Below are 18,511 nucleotides of genomic sequence, written 5' to 3' on the forward strand. Positions count from 1 at the left end.
GTTTATCTGGGCATTCGTTTATTAGCATTTGCAGCATAGGATGAAAGCTCTGCCCCGGGCATGGAGCGCTGGTGTATTAACAGGCGTTCGAGAGGAACTGTATAAATACCCCGAGAGGGAATCACATTGGCTGAGATGCATTGGCATAATAAATGCATAACTGGCTATTCATATTCATAGGTAGATATAGCAAAGGGTTTATACAAACAAACTCGCTGTAGACTTTTTTTAATCACAATACCTATTAAATCTACCGTTTTTCAAATTAATTCTCACTACAAACTGCAAGCAAAACTGTCGAATCAAGTGCAAGCAAGCCTCTTGATTTTTTTTAATTTAGGATGTGCTAAAAAAAAAACCCTAAATGATATATATATATATATCAAAACTAGTTTTTCAGCCTTGAATACTTCCCCCCCTTCCCTAAAGGCTCTCCACTAGCCTAGGAGAAATCTTAAAAATATATATTTAACGGTATATCAAATGTAACAAAAAAGCTTTAATCTCCATGTTTGCATTTCCATTCCCTGGCTCTGAACGTCTCGCTCCCTAGGTTGTTATTTCTGCTCCTTAAAAAGAGAATATCTGCTTATGAAAAACTATACCCCTATGTAAGTGTCTCTATTATAAATATGTAATAAATACTTGGAGATAAAATCAAAGAGGTAGCCTAGACGGAGAAATGATAATTTGACTGGTGTAGAGTAAGAGTGTGACCGCAGATGTGATTACAAGGGGGCTTGGGAGTAGATTGTGGGATTGGAGGGAGTGGAGCTTGGTTTGGTTTTTGTGAAGCTGGCTGGGAGGAACATTGATGGTGGGAGGAGAAGCTGGGACAGATGAAAGAGGCAATCCTTCTTCACAGGCGCAAATATTCGATCACATCACATAACATAATAGCATCGCCACTAAAATACGAAGGTATCTTCTATTTAATGCAGCTCAACCCCTTACAGGAGCTGGCCTATATCGATATGTGTATATCGAAAGCCATACCTAGGTATATCTCTTTATGCTCTCAAATAAAACGGATTGATTAACCACTCCCATTCATCATCAGCATGCTTTGCTTATATCGGGAGGAGGCCACGACGTCGTCTCATGCCAGAGAAGTCCTTGCCTTGCCAGCCTACCACACTCCGTAAAACTCCCCGCCACGAAATCCCTTTCCCAACCCCTAAATATGCCAGATGATGGCCGAACCGAACAAAAGAACGCCTTCCTCGAAGTATATACACGTGCCCCGGAAAAGATATAGATTTCAATGGTGTCTCCCCCCTGCTGCGCCGCTGTAAAATATCAGAACCCCCCAAATACAACGCCAAATATCGCCTAGAACATCGATGAACCCGCCCGATTGTGATTAGAATTTAAAAAAGTTATACTGCTCGTGAAACTACTAGGTTCCCGGCTGTCTTCGGTCGCTCCATGTCTTCTGGAGGACTGTCATTATTAGAGTCGATTTTCGTCAACCTAAGTTTCTCGTCAAACATAGAAACTAATCTGTCAGAGTATTGATCGAGCAAGCCTGTCAAGACGGTTTCGCTTATCGCCTTGGACTTGATGCTTTTCTCTCCCAACGCCATGGCCGTCAACCGCAACTCCTGGTCGAGTTCCCTCAAAGATTCCTGCTTCACGGACTCGGATGATAAGAGCTTCTTCCGGTACGAGCGTAATGTGCGGCAGGCTTGTTCGGTTGCCATGTTGAGCGTCCCAAACTCACTAAAGTTTCCTGTGCCTTTAGATCTGCTGCCCCGCTGGTCTAGGGATGCGAGAGATGGGCGTCTCATGTCTCTTCCCTTTGGGCTTGGTGGACTTCTAGATCTGTTTCGGGCATTACCCCTGCGGACAGCGGAGTCATCTGACGACGAAGCAAAGTGTTTCGAATTCGTCGGGGGCAAAGGAGGCGGCGCTAGGGTGGGTGATTGTGCACTCATATTGTATTTTGAAGTTTTTCGCCGGAGTGTCCTAGGAGGGGAACGGTTACCTGTCGGTGTTGAGACGGGCGAGGCTCGTTGGAACTCGGCTAATTCAGCTCTAGAAAGAACTCTCCTCAGTGGAGGTCGGGCTGATGGAGCGTCCTTGGGAGGACATGGATCACCGTTGGTAGGAAGTAAATCATTTGGATCTTGAGATTCGGGGGGCGTCGGCGACAGATCCCAGATCATTATGGTACCATCTGATCCGGTACTGATGAGTGACTTGTGATCTGAATCAGGCGTGTCAAGCAAAGCGACATCTGTCACCGCAGCTGTATGACCCCATTCACGATCTAGGAAGGTTCCTGTGACTGCATCGTACAACCTTACTGACTTATCAGTCCCAGAAACACCTGCAAGTATTGTTGGACGCCCTGATGATGAGCTTGGCGTTCCCATAACAAGTGCATCCAAGACCACAGCCTCAGCCCCTTCATTATCTGTGGCCCGGAACGAACTGATAAGGCGTCCGGTGCCGATCTCATACGTGCCAATAGTGCGGTCCAGCAGGGAAACAACCAAATCCCCTGTCTGGTCGCCCAAGCCCGCTGCCATCGAGACTGGAGAAGCCTTCAGAGTGATGATTCTAAGGGGAACAGCCCCCATGATAACTTCACCCCCAACATCCTTCTTCACGAGTTGCCTTATGTGAACTGTCCTATCAGCAGAGCATGAGATCAACTTCTCGCCGTTCTCTGCAAATAGAATCCCACACACGCTGGCAGTGTGATCATCTAGTGTTTGAATAAGCCCCCATTGACCTGAGGTCAATCGATATAATTGGACGGTTCTATCTCGACCACATGAAGCTATCAATGTAGCCTCGTCGCTCTCGAAAAGGGCAATATCTTGGATATCTGACATATGAGCTCTGGTCTCGAACACGCAACTCTGACTCGACGTGTTCATAACCCTTAGGACGCCATATTTGTCGCCAGTCACCAAAAATTTGGCGCCATGAGATGGGCGGGCAACAAGACATTGATTGAGGCCATCATCTTCTGATGATGCAAGAAGCTGTTCAAGTGGGACCTTTAAGGTTGCCTTGCTACTACCGGCTAGATCCCAGAACGTGATTGTGCCATTGGCAGACCACGTGAGGAAAGCAGCGTCCATGCTGTTATCTTTGGATAATTGTCTGACTCCCAAAACCGCATCTCCATGAGTGGGAAAGGGTGCGGTTTGCAATGTCAGGTCAACGTCATCGGAATTAGTATCTGAGATCTGGATCATGTGCTTTGAGTTGATCGTAATCAAGCTTTTAGCGGCATATCCCATTGCGCAGAGATGACCGGCATCAGATGTGACGTTGTCATCTGTTGGCACTGGTGATTCTGGAGGCGTACTTGGAGCCATGAGGTCATCTAAGCTCATGGACTTGACTCTCCCATCACGTCCCCCAATTCTCACCCGGCGGGCTTGTGTATCGACCGCAACGCAGGTGATAGAGAAACCCGTGTTTGCTAACTTCATCAACTTCTGGCCTTCGCCATCATCAAGCAGACAAACATCTCCTTTATCGGAGCAGACGATTGCCTTATTGCTGGATATCGCTGCTAAAGTTGTAAATGTAGCCTCCACAAGTGGTCCCAGGAGGACATTTCTCCCAGCTAGAGGCTTGAGCATGGGTGGTGGAGGCACAGGCACCGGGGTGCCGTCTAATGTGTATCGCTGCTTCGTTGGTGATACGCTTCGGCGGACATCCTCAACTCGCCATATTTTAATGTGCCGTGTCCCAATCCTGTTCGCTGTCAATGACGAGCCCTATAAACATGTGGAATATGAATACTTACGTGACAATGCTATTCCCAAGCCAGAGCATCTGCCTGACGAAGCTGGTACACTTGTTGCTCGAATGGAGCTTCGCAGCACCGGTCCGCTGGTTAATCGACCAGACATATAGAAATCCGTCATTTGGACTGCCTAAGCTTGCGAGATACTTCTGATCTGGACTGAAGGCAATTGCACGGACTCCGTACATATGCTCATTCAAAATTGCCAGAGGAGTATCGGAGGAGCTATCCTGGAGAGAGAAAATCAGGACCCGGGGTGAGTATCCAGTCTATATTAAGTCAGTGTCATACTGTCCCGGGGCGAAGCTATCCGTCCATACCTCTCCCACAGCTAGAAACCTCCCATCCTGGCTGATTGAAAGACAAGTAGCTGCCTTGATCCTCTCCCTACTTGACCATGTTTTTGAAGTCGGGGAATCACCCCACTCTAGACTCGTATGTGGGCTTGAGGGAGAATATGCAAGGGCTGAATCCCTAAGGGACGCTACAGTTCGATTTCTGCCATCATTCGCAGTATTTGTTGGTGTAGATGGCGCACATGATACGGTACTGGAAGTGTTCAAGGGAACCGCCGCAGGCCGTGCTCGAAAAAAGCGTTGCGAGTGATTCGAAGTGTCATCGATGTTTACCACTACGGCCGCAGCTCCAGCTGTATAAGCAAATATCCGGGAAGAGGATAGACAATCGAATGCGGTTGGTGAAGAGACAGTGGTGCCAATTATTCTCTGGAGAGATAAGCCCGATTCGTACGGCGCCCTAGTTTTACCTGGGGACTTGGGCGTACGCGGGTAAGGCGAGTTCGACGGGGTGAGCTTGAGTCCTAAGCCTGTATTCGCCGGAAAGGTGGAAATCCTCGGGTTGGATGGTGTGGAAGGCATAATCAAGCCATGAGCATCGGATCGGGATCAATTGGGATCGGGATCAGAATTCGCAGTTGAATTGAACAAAGGGGTATTTTAAACAGGAGATTTGACGTGAATGAGACAGTCGTATGGTATTGTCGGGGCTGTGGAGGACTGAAGAGAACATGGAAGGCTGTTTGTTGTTGTTTGGGGTAAGCTGAGAACTCGGGCCTGGTACGATAAACACACAAAGAATTCTGCGACTCGACTTACAGCGTGGGACCAGATTTGATCAGATCTAAGGTCAAAAGTAGGGCGGCAGGCGCAAGAGAGCGGTGGAAAGGGCAGGAAGAGAAAGAAGAGGAAATATGACAAAGATCAAGTCTCAATGGCGAGGTGTGAAGCTGTTTGGTCGGGGAAGCAAAAAGTCGTGTACTCGGAGTCGTGTGCAGACGCGCTTGGTGCTCAGTGCGCACTAACTGACTGATCATAATCAGGGGAGGAGCTTGCAGTTGCTCCCCCTGCCTGCTGGGCTGCTGGGCAACGCAAGACCCCGACCGGCCAAGGCGCAACCGGCAGTAACCCAAGCGCTGCTACAGGCCCTAAAGTACAATACACTACAGTAAAAGTACTGGAGCAGCCCTGTAGCATCGCCGGAACAGCGCTATTCCAGCACAGTTCCAGGCTTCCAGCGCTGTCTTACAGGCTTCCCAGGCGGTGCAGAAGCGCACGGTCTGCTGGGCCACCAACACGCTCATCATGCCTGTATCAAATGGGGACCTCAGCGCTGTTGGCGCCGGTTCATTGGCTGCGACGATCACCAGTGCAAGATTTCTCTGGATTTGGTGTTCTCGTTGGTCCGCATAAGTATGATCATCACTGGCTGTGAAAGCAGAACTTTGTTTTTCCTGTGCTAGTGTGGCTCCAATGCATGCCCCCTACAGCATACCCTATGTCATGTTATGTGCAAGAGTACTAGTAGTATGGAGTGATACATTCATTATTATATATATACATATAATTCTACAGATAATCCTACAAATTTTTATACAGCTAGACCGTTTCGGAGCACTCCCAGCTCAGGGGCTGCAGCATCCCCCCCCGGGATATAGATGCCGCCTTGAAATATCCCAGACATTCGGCGCTGGCCTATATGCAAGGCTACCCAGGCAGCCTTCTCGAACTCGGAAAACTCTAAATCTTCAGTCTCTATCCGGGGGCGCGGCGGTGGTGATCAACTCTGGGAACTTGAACTCGCTCGACCCGCGAGCATCCTCGTTTGCGCTCGATCTGTGAGCATCATTGTTTGCCTTAGCCTGGTAGCTGACATTCGCACCCCCAGGTTCGGCCGTGGTGATCCAGGAGGGTATGATGCGTCCCTCCTGCTTGTTCACTCCTGTTTTTTTCTTCCACTCCGGCTTCCCCCTTCCAATCCCCACATCTCTCCATTTCCTTGGTGGTTTCGCTCCCAACTCGGCGTATCTACTCCAGACCTTCTCGCCTCTTCTGAACCATCGCGTTTCCCGGTCAACTACTTCCTCGGCATTTGGTTGCCACTTTGACTTCAATATCCTCCGAATAGCTTCTGGAGAAACCTTAAAGTGATCTCCAAGCGCCCGAGTTGTGAATTTTTCGGGCATTTGAGCATGCAACGCGCGGATACCGGTGATTGCATCCGGTGAAAGGCGCTTAGAAGGGGCCCAGCCATCGGGAAATTTCTCCTTCAGCGCCGCCTTCTGTATTTGCCATTGTTCCTTCTTCGGGGGTTTCCAGTCGTCTTCGGCAGCTTTTTTGCCCCGGTGGTCGACATCTGATCTTGAATTTCGAGGACCGTTCCGAGACGACGTCCAAGGCTCTGTAGAGGCTCGAGGAGAGCTGCGTTGAAAGGGGAAACCGGTATCCTCAAGCTTTGCCCGCACGAACCCGGTGTTCGATAGTTGCTCTTCTAGCTCTACATCCCTTTCAGCTTTCTGATTCCTAGTCGGCCCCCTCAACTGAGTATCGAAATGTGAAGACTCAGCCGGTTCTGCCGACTCCGCAAGAATCGCGTCTATCGCGTCTGGAGATAATTCGACAAAGGCGCTGGCCCCATCGCCCGTTTCGGATTCGACGGCATCGGATTCTTGAGGCCAATAGCTCAAATCAGACTTCGACTCCGGCTCGGACTGATTATTTGCGGGACTGGCCGCAGGAGACCGAGTGGAATGGGATCTGATCGGAAAACGGCGTGCTGGAAAGGGACTGTGACTGGCGAAACCCCTAATATCTTGCTTTGAGGAACCAAACGCTGAGGGAGTGGGACCGGGGAAGTCAACGTGAGTCACGCTTCGAATGAACAGCCTCAGGGAGCTGGCGGTGCAGCGACAAGTCATTATCGAATTTGTTGAAGTCACAGATGATGTAAGAGCCCAGAAAAGTTTCCAGCAGAATGTCGCGAAAACAAGCGACATGTGCTGGTGCCCAGACCTCTGCGACACACGTGACCTGCCTAATCCAATTATTCCGGCAGTCTTCTTTACGAAAAACGTTAACCTTTCATCAACGATCACCAAGACATCCCGCGAATATAGCTTGTGCACGTCTCAACCAGCAAATTCCTTCAACTCGCTCGCGCCTCTATCTTTGTACTCGCTCGTAATAATTCCTCTATTTGCATTCTAAATAATGTTCCTAAATTATATTTCGAAGCCCAGCATTTCATGAACTCCATTAACTACCAGACCCAAACCATTGACAATTGCCACACGGTATATTGTATATAAATTATTGAGATAGCAACTTGCTTTATTACAGAGGTCGGACCTAAGCCACTGTTGCCGCACTCAAACTCCCCTCATGCTTGTGCTAGCTTTCGCAATGTCCACAGTCGGTCCTGATTTAGCACAGATCGCTCGAGATCAGATAATCAAGCAGACATAAATTAAGAGGTTGTTTCAGCCCCCTTTTAGGCCTGGCTACACTATCCCCATCTTGTCACCAGGCGCAGTTTCTATTCCAACGTGACCAACAGACAAGACTCAGTCGCATCTTCCATATACTTTGCAATAGCATGTACTCGGCTCCGGACAGCTGTAACACATCAGTAACTGCTCCAAGGCACCTTCCTAAGCTCAACTTACTAAACCGGCCCTTTCCCAAAAATAACATGCCACAAAAACTCCATAACCCTCCCGCTCTTCTCATCGCTCATTTCTGTGTCTAGGACCCATTGACGATAAGAGATATAGTCCTCTAATGGTCTAGCTATGATTTGGGTCCTTGACACCGCGAATTGCGGACAACACGCCTGGCCCACCTGATCCGGTACCTGCTCCGCCGTTCCATTTGCCCCATATCCAAAAACCTCCAGCCAAACTTCCTTTGTAACATGCGTATTTGGACTATAATGCGCTGGTAAGCATCCTGGTTTCCAATTACATCGCAGGATGACGTATCCGGATTCCTGGACGTAGGAAAGGCGGAGGGACCTCAGAGCGCGGACGTTATCCCAACCCCAAGCGTCAGTGTGCCAGCCTCGTAGATAGCCGCTGCGGTGCGAGTGTAGGAAGACGACGGTGGAGGGGAGAGAGGAGTAGTGGGATATTATGTAGGTTAAGTAGGCGAGGGATTCTTTGCCTTTGTTGGTGGAGGTGTGGAGACGAGCGGAGCGGTCATCAACGGTGTAGATTGCCCGCTGTCAGCTATGTATGCCGAATATTAGCTATATCTATTCCAACAGTTCGACATGACGAATTGGGCACATACTCGGGCAGGTTCTTGGCGACCCAAGAAGTGTCTTCTGAAGCTAGCCTGGCCATGACTATCACTTTATCCCCTACCTCCCCGGCTGGCGAGCCATCGTCGTAGTTGGGGAATGACCACCATGTTTTGGATTTGGTATATTGGTGCCAGGCTAACAAAGACAGAGATATAGTCGTGATGAGAAGCAATGCTTTGTACCTCTTTGCCATAGGTGGGAAGTAGAAGAAGTTGTAGGTATGGAAGCCGTGTTACAGTATGACATAGGTATAATAAGATTTTCTAATATCCCGTCTTCTACAAGCCAGGGGCTTGGAATGTCTTTTTGGTCCCCAATTATTGACGGTTACAGTAGGTGGGCGGGAAATATGCATCATTCAATCGCTTTCTTTCAGCTGTAGCGCCAGCGCCATCCCTTTGTTCGCTGTGTGGGACGCTAGATGTCGCATAACAATTCAGAAGGCGGCGCCCAGGCGGCTTCTTAGCGCTTGAGAGTTCTAGGGAATATCTGAATCCACAATCTGATGCTGTCGCTGGCTCTCGCATAAACAAATTGCTATGTACAAAGCATAACCCTGTCGGAGATAGTAGTTGTAAAGGCGAATCATTTCTAGTGGGAACTACTTAGGCCTCAGGGGCTGCCAAATGCCTCGGGATGGCACCTGATAGAACCCGCAACAGGGACTCGCAAGATAAGTAGTAGCAACGGTGCGACTAACGGTCTGTATAAGCCGATAGACTTCAATATTCGGAATAGTATAACTAAATCAATCCAATATTAGTCATACTGAGCATGAAGTAGTGGGAGGCTGTTGCTGTAGATAAAAGCGTGGGCCTGACCAGGCAATGCCCATTCACGCTGTGAGAACAGCGATGACCAGAATATTCACTGATATTATATTGCCTGAATGTGACCGCCACGCAGGCAGATGTATCCCAACTCTCTCTTCGTAGACCTTACTATTATACAACAAACCACACACTCCGCATCACTCCAACCGTCGAAGCACAGCCTCGCCTTTACCTCAGATACATCATACAACGCGAAGTAATATTGACCCCTATCGTACTAGTACGTACTAGTACATACTAGTAACTTGATATCTGACGATACGGTTATAGGTTACCTGACCTCAATATTAGGACGGGTTTCCTGATTTTCACTGGTACGATCTCACCATTTTATCAACCCCCCCCCCCCAATCTTGCCCCAGGACATAGCCACGATATAATAGTAGGTCAAAAGGGAACCGGGGGGGGGGGGGGGGGGGAGAATCTTCCTAAACGTAATCGATCTGATAGCCCCGGCCAAGGCGTACTATCGAAGCACCGAGTTAACAGCGAATCAGGATACCACAACTTGGACTTGAAATCGGAGGTGTCATACTAGAAAGCGCTTCTAGTCGTACTAGTAGGTATGTTCAAGTTACGACAAGTTGCGCGCATTTGTCGATTATTCAGTTTCATATTATATTACTAAGATACTAATACCGATTTACAGATATGTCCGAGACGACTAGCAAGCAGACGATAGAATACTTAGTCGTCGAAAAGGTGATGGCAGAGTTAAAGGCCGAAAATAAAGCTCGGGATGCAGAGAAAGCTGCAGAGCATGCTGCAGATCATGCTGCGCGTGGTATCCAGATTGCTGAATTAAAGGCAACGATAACGACCCTTAGCAGTGGAATAGAGAGGATTGGTCGTATGGTCAAAACGAATAACATCTGGTTTGCTAACCGACTGCATGAAGATGGCAAGATGAGAGTTCAACTACCACGATGTACTTAAGTTTACGTCAATTACTTTGATTCTTAATCATGCTATTCCATTTCTGCTGTATACCTCTATAGCTACGAATCTTTATTAGAATACTGCCGCCTATTGACGCCATAATTCTAAACTTTGTAATGATATCAATATCAGAAACCGCAGGAGATCTTTTATATATACTAATCCTTAGCGGAGAAACTTTAGTCATTGTGGTCCTCATGGCGATTATTTAGAAAGTAGCCAAAATGGCTGTTTTAGGGGAGCTTTGAAGCTCAATTGTTAGGAGTGGTCTAGTACTGTACACTGTACCCGGTCAAACATAGCGTTAAACTCCCAAAGAATCTCTGTCACGCTATGCGTGCCTTGATTCATGTCTACTACACATCCTCCTCCCCAAATCAATGTTCCGGCTAGATCCCACTTAACCCTCCTCTGGTTTGTCACTATAGTTATATTTTTGACTTGTGATAGCCTACGCCGCGACATTTGCTTGCGGATAGGTTTGGCCGTTGTCACCTCTAAATCAACAATTTGCTCACCTTCATTAAGGTAGTACGTGTCGCCGGCTCCTGTCCATTGGCCAAGCAGCTCAGGGTGACTCTGGTCGGCGGTTGTGCGAAAGAGGAGACCGGTAACCTGCCCGGCACGCCGATAGTTCGATTCGACTGGATTGATAGATGCTTGGACCGACTGGTACTTCTTCCCTAGTAATATGCGAGACTGGTGCTGGCCATGATTTCTGATATCACCCAGAGGCATGTCTGGGAGTTGGCTTTTAGACGGCGAGATGGATGCATAGACCTTTGGGGGTACCCAAGCCGACTTAGATGAGACTGCCATGATTTCTGGTATGACTCCAAAGCAGTTGAGCTGTTTAGATGAACCCTATGCCTGATGTCAGCTCTAAACGTCTTGATTAAGAATATATAGAGGATTACAAACCACAAAGCAGCCGCAGAACCCGGTAATATCTCCATCATGCAAAGCCTCATATTTGACGCACTCGAACGATACGTCTGGATTTATCGGTAGTTGAGGGAAGGGACTGCTCGTCCTATTAAGGTCGGTGGTAAACTTCAAGCTCTCGTTAAAACATATATAGAAACACTCTGTAGCGGAAAGTGACAGACCTGCAAGTGACAAACCAAAGAACCGATCTTATAGACCGTTACCGTGACTAGTCGTTCTGCCTTATCGAGAAAAAAGACTAGTGAAGCAACATCATCGGCAGAACCCCATATGCTTTCGAAGTCTGTATCATAAACAAATCCAATGCCTGTAATACCAGCACAATATCCTAGAGGACTGTACACTTTGATCCCGACGAGCTGCCCATTTCCCGAGTTCACACAGTGAATTGAAGCTGGAGCGAATGATTTTCTCTGTAATTTATGTAAAGCAGCCATATCATCTTCGTGCATAGAGATAGAGGGAGTGGATAAAGTGCAATGAGGGGTCCAGAGAACATCGTCAAGGCTATCTTGTTTCCCGACGTCTATACCAATGCTCACGATCCGCATAGCCTAGAATAATGTCAGGGGACATCTCATCAAATTCAGTGGGATAAGGCTTACATCGAGGCCAAGATAAACCCCCTTGAGGTTTTCTAAACTCCACTTAGACACCGCTACTTTGTTTCCGTGATTAGATGTAAAGCCATCAAGGACTTGTTGAGGATATGCGTCAATTGAAATTGCCTCAAATCCTAGTTGGCTAGAAACCAACCAGAGAAACTTCGGTACAGCTGTCGAATCGAAGTAGCCGCCCCTCTGTCTGCTTACAACATAGCCCACATCAACATATTTGCCATTGCTGAACACAAAACTAAGGCCGGAGATCAATTGGCGATTTGAGAGAAGAACATAAGATGGTATCACGGCACAAAGTCGAGACTTATTGCCTAAACGTACAAACCTCTGCGTCAACTCTCGACAACCTTGAAAGTCAAATCTCTTGGCTAAACCACTTGCCATAGAACTTCGCATCTGACCTTGCATTATTGCGTCAATATCGCCATATAGAAGGCGGTCGGGCTCCTTGATGGCGCGGACTAGGTTGATCAATTCAACGCCAAGCCTCCATATTCTCTTTCGATTCCGTAAATTCATCTTGTTTGGGCCTTCCTTTAGTTCGGACTTTATAGTAAAAAACCAATCTTTCCATGAATCCGATTGGCGGATTGACCGCGCGAATACAGTCTCACCATGAGTCCAGAACCTAGACTCCCAGAACGAGGATGGTAAATTGCAGGAGTCTCCTCCGTATAGTCTATAAAGGGCTGCACTGGCATGTAGCAGATTCTGAGTGTCACGGAAAGTCAAGACTGCACATGATTGACTCAAGGATCTCAGTCGGAAGGGATAATAGCCCACCATAGTGGTATGCAGAATGGATAGGGCTATGGCTGATGCTGCGAGGTTCGTCGAGATTTGTGTCGGTCGTTAATCCAAGTCGAAAATACTTCTGCTGTTGTTTCCAGCCATCTTTCTCTTGGAAGTTGAGATGCCAAGGATCCGCCAAAATGGCTAGATTAGCCATATTTGCAATTATGATGAACTCTTGGCAATCTTCATGGTCTCCCTCGTTCGAACAAGAACCTAAAAGGTCCTCGAAATAATAGTTGTGCCCCCATCTTAGAGCACGGACTCGCCTGCCGTAATGAATACTCTCAAAGACGTTGAATAAGATTTCAACGTCGGGTTTAAGAAGCTCTCTACCATTGGTTTCCTGGAGCAGGGTCCAGCAGGCGGAGTGAAATGGGTAGCAATAGTCCCGGATCTCACCATCCAGTAGTAGACTACCTCGATAGCCAAACCGATTGAGCCCATGTGGAGGAATAGGTAACTTGAAAGGCATCCAATCACCGTCCATGCAGCCTATGCCACTAAGAGTCGGTCGACTTTCAGACCAGCATACTATACATAGATCAATGACTATCTCAACTTCCTCGCTCATACATGACTTACATGCACGGATGTCTTTACACCATTGGGGAAATTCACTGTCCTCGGATGCCAAGACCAGACCACAGATAGAGCAGGAGTCAGTCATCAGCCGCGAAGTATTAGCAAGAGTAATAAAGTAACTAGGAAGTAGTTCCAAGTCGTGTTTACTTCTGACAAAACAGAGTTGTTGCCTTCAGGTCCCTCACCGCTTCGATATTCTGCCTTCAATAAATATTACAAATCCGGTCTAGCTTGCCTTCGGGAGCCCGGACAGGGAGCCCCACTCTCCCGCAACCCGCCGTCCCGTTCTCCCAATCACAGCTTCCTGATTTGACACAAGTCTGGAGCTTCCCTTGTAATAACCCGTTCCGAGACGTCACGTCATTACTAACCAGTGCAACCCCATATCTATCCCATACAAGAAGGGGAAACCAATATTGCTGCTGAATTGAATCTTCATTGCAAAAGTAAACTATTCAAGTAGCTAGAGACAGAGCTATAGTAAGGTAGCTAGCTAAGTTCCCTTCCGTGAATACATGCTCTCCTCAAGACTCCTCCCCACATTCACATCAGGTCTTTGCCAAGTCTCCCGTCAAGCAGCACCCCGCAGTCGCAATCTACGGATCAGCCGCGTGTTTTCCACATCGATCCGGATCATGGCTCAAGAATATAAGCTCAAGGGGCTCACAAGCCTCGATCTGAAGCCGGGTGAGAAGAAAGAGGTCGAGGTTGAGGGCATTGAGGAAGGGAAGGTGTTGCTCTGCAATGTGGCCGGGAAGGTCTCAGCTCTGGGTGCCAAATGTACTCATTATGGAGCTCCGTTAGTCAAGGGTGTTCTGACCGGCGATGGACGGATCACATGTCCGTGGCATGGAGGTATGTTTTCATTTCATATATCAATGATTGAGCAACACTGATTCCTATATTCGCATATAGCTTGCTTTAAGGCTTGGAATGGAGATATCGAAAATGCCCCTGCCATCGATGCCCTTCCATCCTTCGCCATATCCGAAAAGAACGGCGCCGTCTACATTACTGGCAAGGAAGAGAGCATTAAGTCCAGCCGAAGAAAGCCAAATCTCAAGGTCGTGGGCCCTCTCAGCGCGGAGAAGGTCGTTGTGGTCGGTGCTGGAAGCGGTGCGTTAGCTACCGTAGAAGCTCTCCGAGAGAATGGGTTCAAGGGGTCTGTCACTATGATTGGGAATGAAGGATATCGACCAATTGATCGAACAAAGCTCTCCAAAGCTCTCATAGATGACGTGTCGAAGATCGCACTTCGAGACGAGGCTTGGTTCAAGGATGGCTCGATTGATGCCAGCTTCAATGACGAAGTCACTTCGGTAGACTTCAAGGGCAAGAGCGTGACTACTGAAAGTGGGAAATCATTTTCATACACCAAATTGGTTCTTGCCACGGGTGGTACACCAAGAAGTCTCCCGCTCCCGGGGTTCCAAGGCCTTAGCAACATTTTCCTCCTCAGAAACATCGGCCACGTCAAGCAGATCAACGCCGCAATTGGCGACGGCAAGAAGAAAATTGTGATTGTCGGAAGCTCTTTCATCGGCATGGAAGTTGCAAATGCAGTAGCGAAGGGGAACGACGTAACAGTCATCGGTATGGAAAAGACACCACTCGAGCGTGTCCTGGGCGAAACTGTAGGACGGATCACCCAAACCCTCGTCGAGGGCCAAGGAGTAAAATTCTACCTCAACGCCGGCGTCAACAAAGCCACACCCCATGGATCAGACGCCTCTAGAGTCGGAGCCGTACACCTCAAAGATGGCACCGTCCTGCCAGCGGATCTGGTAATCCTCGGCATTGGCGTCAGGCCTGCCACCGCATTCCTAAAAGACAACCCGGCACTCAAACTCCTCGACGATGGGTCTCTGAAAACAGACGAGAACTTCAACGTCCAAGGCCTGAAAGATGTCTACGCAATCGGCGACATAGCAACCTACCAATACCACGGACCCGGTACACCCCCCTCCGGAGCACCAGTACGCATCGAGCATTGGGACGTAGCTCAGAACTCCGGACGTGCCGTGGCAGCACACATAGCAGCGCCCTCGACGCCTCCAAAGCCCTTCATCCCGATCTTCTGGTCTGCGCTAGGTAAGCAGTTGCGGTATTGCGGCAACACGGTTCACGGGTTCGATGATGTTGTGGTGACGGGCGAGCCGGATAAGGGGAAATTCGCCGCGTATTATACAAAGGGGGAGACTGTTGTTGCGGTCGCAACGATGATGACGGATCCCGTTGTGTCGCAGGCAAGTGAGTTGATGCGGAGGGACGCGATGCCGAGGAAGAGCGAAATACAAATGGGGTTGGATATTTTGGCTTGTGAAGTCCCTGCTGAGACGGTGATTCCGAAGGTAGGTGGCGGGCAGTGAGATGCATGGTGGGCGAATTGGTTGGAGTTAGGGGATTTAGGAATTGAATGCCATTTTATGATGATTCTCAACACAAGTGCAGAATACCCGTTATCATCTTAAGATTATTCATCCAGGCCGTGACATCCAGAATGATGACAGAGGAAACCAGCTCTGTATTTAACGATTATATTATGATTTAAGGTAGTAGCTTCTCCATTCCAGGGGTATCTCCAATCCGCCGACCATGCATCCCGAAAACCGCTAATTTGAAAAGTAGACCTAACCCACCCAGGGACCCAATACAAAGGAAAATCTCATAGAAAAGAGTGACATTCTTCATTCCTTCACATCCTCCTCCATAGAGTAGGGTGGTTAACCTCAATAGGGAGCTAAGCCACCCTCAATAAGAACCTCCTTCAGCGCATCATGGTCTATCACCTCGGGTGTGACATTGCTCGGCGCCCTCTCTATTTTCTTCATGAACCCTGGAATCGGTCCTTTCTGGTTGATGCCTGATGGTCTGGCCATTGTGTATGGGCTTACGGGTGGTGAACTGACTACTCTATGTTGGTTCGTATATCTGAGATCGCTTGAGGATTTTGCTGGGCTTACGCCCCATCGCCCGAAAACCCAGCCTCCGAGCTTGCCACCTAGGCCGGGGGAACTCGAGCTTGGAGTCTCGTGTGAGTTGCTTGAGTTGATGGAGCGGGAGTCATCGCTGGTGGGAAGGATGTTGGAGCGTAGATACGAAGTGCTGTCCTGACCGTTGTGTGATAATGTTGGGCGTGTGGTGATGGACGTGTCTAGCGAAACCATTGACGTGGGTGTTCCTAGCCTGGTACGAGGAGCATAGAAAGCGGTGTTTCCTCTGATGGTAAGTTGTGAGGGCCGGGATTTGAGAGTGTGGATATCAATACCGGATATGGAGAGGATAGATTCATGGGAAGACGTGCGCCGCAGAGTGGGTTGAAAGGGCGCATCCCAGTCTTGGTCTGTATGGGATTGATCATCCATGTCCCGGGATGCATCTGACGACGTGCCGCCTTCATCCAAGCAGGGTGGGTTTGGACTTTGCAGATCAGAGATCTCGTGTACATCGTCATCTTCTTCCTGGATCACATTATGCGGTTGGAAGTTTATAGGCGGCCCAAAGCTTCTCGTCGATACTTCAGAGCCCTTTTTCCGATGGCGAAAAGGTTGGAATTGTGGTGACATAGGATCGATGCTGGATCCAGGAGATGTCGGACGGGAGGAGTCAAAGTCTAGCCCTCTATCAAATAATGTGCTGTTCCTATACATCGACTGTGGCGAGCTTGGTACTGATGAAGGGGCAAAATCCGACATCGGACCTGATTGCATAGACCAGCGATGATTTGTTGTAATAGGAGTGGAAGGGACAGTAACGGCCGTCTGCGATAGTATTGTGCTTGCTGTTTCTAGGTTTCTAGACGGTCGCGGCGATTGTCCGACCCTGGATGGGCTGAAGAGTGCGGGGTTGATGGAGGCGCGCTTCTTTTTCGGCCGACGAATTTCCTCCTTCTTTGGGACGTGATAATGGTGATGGATATGCAATTCCTGTGATATGGCAGCTTGCTCAGTGGTTTCTTTCTGGGCAAGCTCTGCATCCAGAGTCGGTTGTGGGCCATTCCTTTCATCTATCTCAAGCGGTTGGTGTATCATCAATCGTTCCCGAAGGGATTGCACCTCGTCGTTCGAATTCATCAACATCCCTCGCAGCTCCATGATTCCCATTTGTAAATTTGCGTTGTCTTGTAGTATGTCCTTGACGAAGTGCGATACAACATTACTGCCATTCTTCCCCTTCCCTACTGTCGCTGCTGCCGCTTTCAGTCGTCCAGCCGCGGTGCCTAATTCCCTCTCAACAACACGTTGTCTCTCCATACGACCGAGAACTTCCACATGACGCTCCCTTTCTTCTTGCGCCTCACGCTCTATCCTCTCCAATTGCTCTTGGAGTTCGGACAGCCCCCTTTCCGCCCTCTTCCATCTCTGGATCGCGGATCTCTCGTCGGCCTCGGTCCTGAAAACAGTCTTCTGGAGCACGTCTTGCTCCTGCTCTAAAGCTGCCAACTGAATTTCGAGATCTTGGGTCCGGGACGCCAGGTCCTCAAGGCGCCTTAATTCTTGGCGAGTCGAGTGTAATGTAGCCTCGAGCGACTTGATGTGGGTGTCTGAATCCGTTACAGTCATGTTGACCGCCTCTAGTTGCTCTAGAAGGGCACGATTGTCCTCGATAGTTCGCGCATTCTGGCTCTCTAGTTCTTTCTTGTCCTTCTCGAGTCGCTCGATTTTATCGTTCATCTCCTTGCGATCTCGTTCGGCATCTTGCATATAGTTTTCATGGCGGGCTAGCAGAGCCTGCAGGGCAAACGTCAGCGACTTGGACATTTTCAGTATGCCATCAACACATCTTCAAATATCTTCAACGTATCATATCTAGCACCCCAGTAACATCCATCTGGATGCATACTGCATCGAAAAGCCCTTCCCTCCCCAGGGCGTGGACAACAGACGAGGAATGTAGCTTACCTGACCCAAAGCAGCAGCCGTGTGAACCTCTTTCTCCAGATCGGCTAAGGCATTGCAGTTGTGCTTGAGGTATGCGCAATCTAAATGCCCGCAGCAACAATGGAGACTTTGATCGTCGGTCGTCGCCTCTGCCGCAGTCGGAGGTCGAGCAGGAATGCGACCTATCAAGGTCTCGAGAGAGTCGTCTTTCGCAGCCGCCATCTCTCCTTGGAGTCCTCCGCTCTTAACACGTCTTGAACACGTCTGCAGCTCGCATCTAACCCAACACGTCACTACCTAGGCGTTCCCGTGGATCCTGTATGATATCGCATCTGGTGCATTGTTGACGCCGTGGTGCTTGTTGGAAAGGCGCGGTTTCAACCGAGAATGGGCACCGACGATCTGGCGTGACGTGTTGATATGGAATGTTGTATTTCCTCCGTTATTTACTTCTATACTTCTGTACTGCTACGTACTTCTGTACTGCTACGTACTTCGTACAGTTGCTTTCGAGGAGCCAGAAGGGTGGCTGGGAGAGATCGA

The 18,511-nt window shown here is 48.9% G+C and overlaps 7 protein-coding genes across 7 annotated transcripts; 2 read left to right on the top strand and 5 right to left on the bottom strand.

Moving 5' to 3' along the window:
- Positions 1-1,379: 1,379 nt before the first annotated feature.
- BP5553_00306 (WD repeat protein-like protein) lies at positions 1,380-4,650 on the bottom strand (the record flags this gene model as incomplete). Its single annotated transcript, XM_032008929.1, has 3 exons — positions 1,380-3,720; positions 3,773-4,041; positions 4,093-4,650. The coding sequence occupies 3 exons, from the start codon at positions 4,648-4,650 to the stop codon at positions 1,380-1,382; spliced, it is 3,168 nt and encodes a 1,055-aa protein (XP_031872983.1).
- Positions 4,651-4,982: 332 nt separating this feature from the next.
- BP5553_00307 (uncharacterized protein) lies at positions 4,983-5,481 on the top strand (the record flags this gene model as incomplete). Its single annotated transcript, XM_032008930.1, has 3 exons — positions 4,983-5,010; positions 5,112-5,221; positions 5,293-5,481. 3 exons carry the CDS (start codon positions 4,983-4,985, stop codon positions 5,479-5,481), a joined length of 327 nt encoding a protein of 108 aa, XP_031872984.1.
- Positions 5,482-5,816: 335 nt separating this feature from the next.
- BP5553_00308 (uncharacterized protein) lies at positions 5,817-6,986 on the bottom strand (the record flags this gene model as incomplete). The annotated part of the gene is made up of 1 exon (XM_032008931.1): positions 5,817-6,986. One exon carries the CDS (start codon positions 6,984-6,986, stop codon positions 5,817-5,819), a length of 1,170 nt encoding a protein of 389 aa, XP_031872985.1.
- Positions 6,987-7,631: 645 nt separating this feature from the next.
- BP5553_00309 (uncharacterized protein) lies at positions 7,632-8,564 on the bottom strand (the record flags this gene model as incomplete). The annotated part of the gene is made up of 3 exons (XM_032008932.1): positions 7,632-7,683; positions 7,734-8,287; positions 8,433-8,564. 3 exons carry the CDS (start codon positions 8,562-8,564, stop codon positions 7,632-7,634), a joined length of 738 nt encoding a protein of 245 aa, XP_031872986.1.
- Positions 8,565-10,401: 1,837 nt separating this feature from the next.
- Positions 10,402-12,950, bottom strand: BP5553_00310 (uncharacterized protein; the record flags this gene model as incomplete). The annotated part of the gene is made up of 6 exons (XM_032008933.1): positions 10,402-11,007; positions 11,065-11,196; positions 11,253-11,645; positions 11,697-12,445; positions 12,495-12,849; positions 12,906-12,950. The coding sequence occupies 6 exons, from the start codon at positions 12,948-12,950 to the stop codon at positions 10,402-10,404; spliced, it is 2,280 nt and encodes a 759-aa protein (XP_031872987.1).
- A 773-nt stretch (positions 12,951-13,723) lies between these two features.
- BP5553_00311 (Uncharacterized protein) lies at positions 13,724-15,457 on the top strand (the record flags this gene model as incomplete). Its single annotated transcript, XM_032008934.1, has 2 exons — positions 13,724-13,943; positions 14,004-15,457. 2 exons carry the CDS (start codon positions 13,724-13,726, stop codon positions 15,455-15,457), a joined length of 1,674 nt encoding a protein of 557 aa, XP_031872988.1.
- A 360-nt stretch (positions 15,458-15,817) lies between these two features.
- BP5553_00312 (Uncharacterized protein) lies at positions 15,818-18,190 on the bottom strand (the record flags this gene model as incomplete). The annotated part of the gene is made up of 2 exons (XM_032008935.1): positions 15,818-17,818; positions 17,990-18,190. 2 exons carry the CDS (start codon positions 18,188-18,190, stop codon positions 15,818-15,820), a joined length of 2,202 nt encoding a protein of 733 aa, XP_031872989.1.
- Positions 18,191-18,511: the final 321 nt, after the last annotated feature.

This window comes from Venustampulla echinocandica (assembly GCF_003357145.1).
Source record: "Venustampulla echinocandica strain BP 5553 chromosome Unknown scaffold_0, whole genome shotgun sequence".
Taxonomy (NCBI): domain Eukaryota; kingdom Fungi; phylum Ascomycota; class Leotiomycetes; order Helotiales; family Pleuroascaceae; genus Venustampulla; species Venustampulla echinocandica.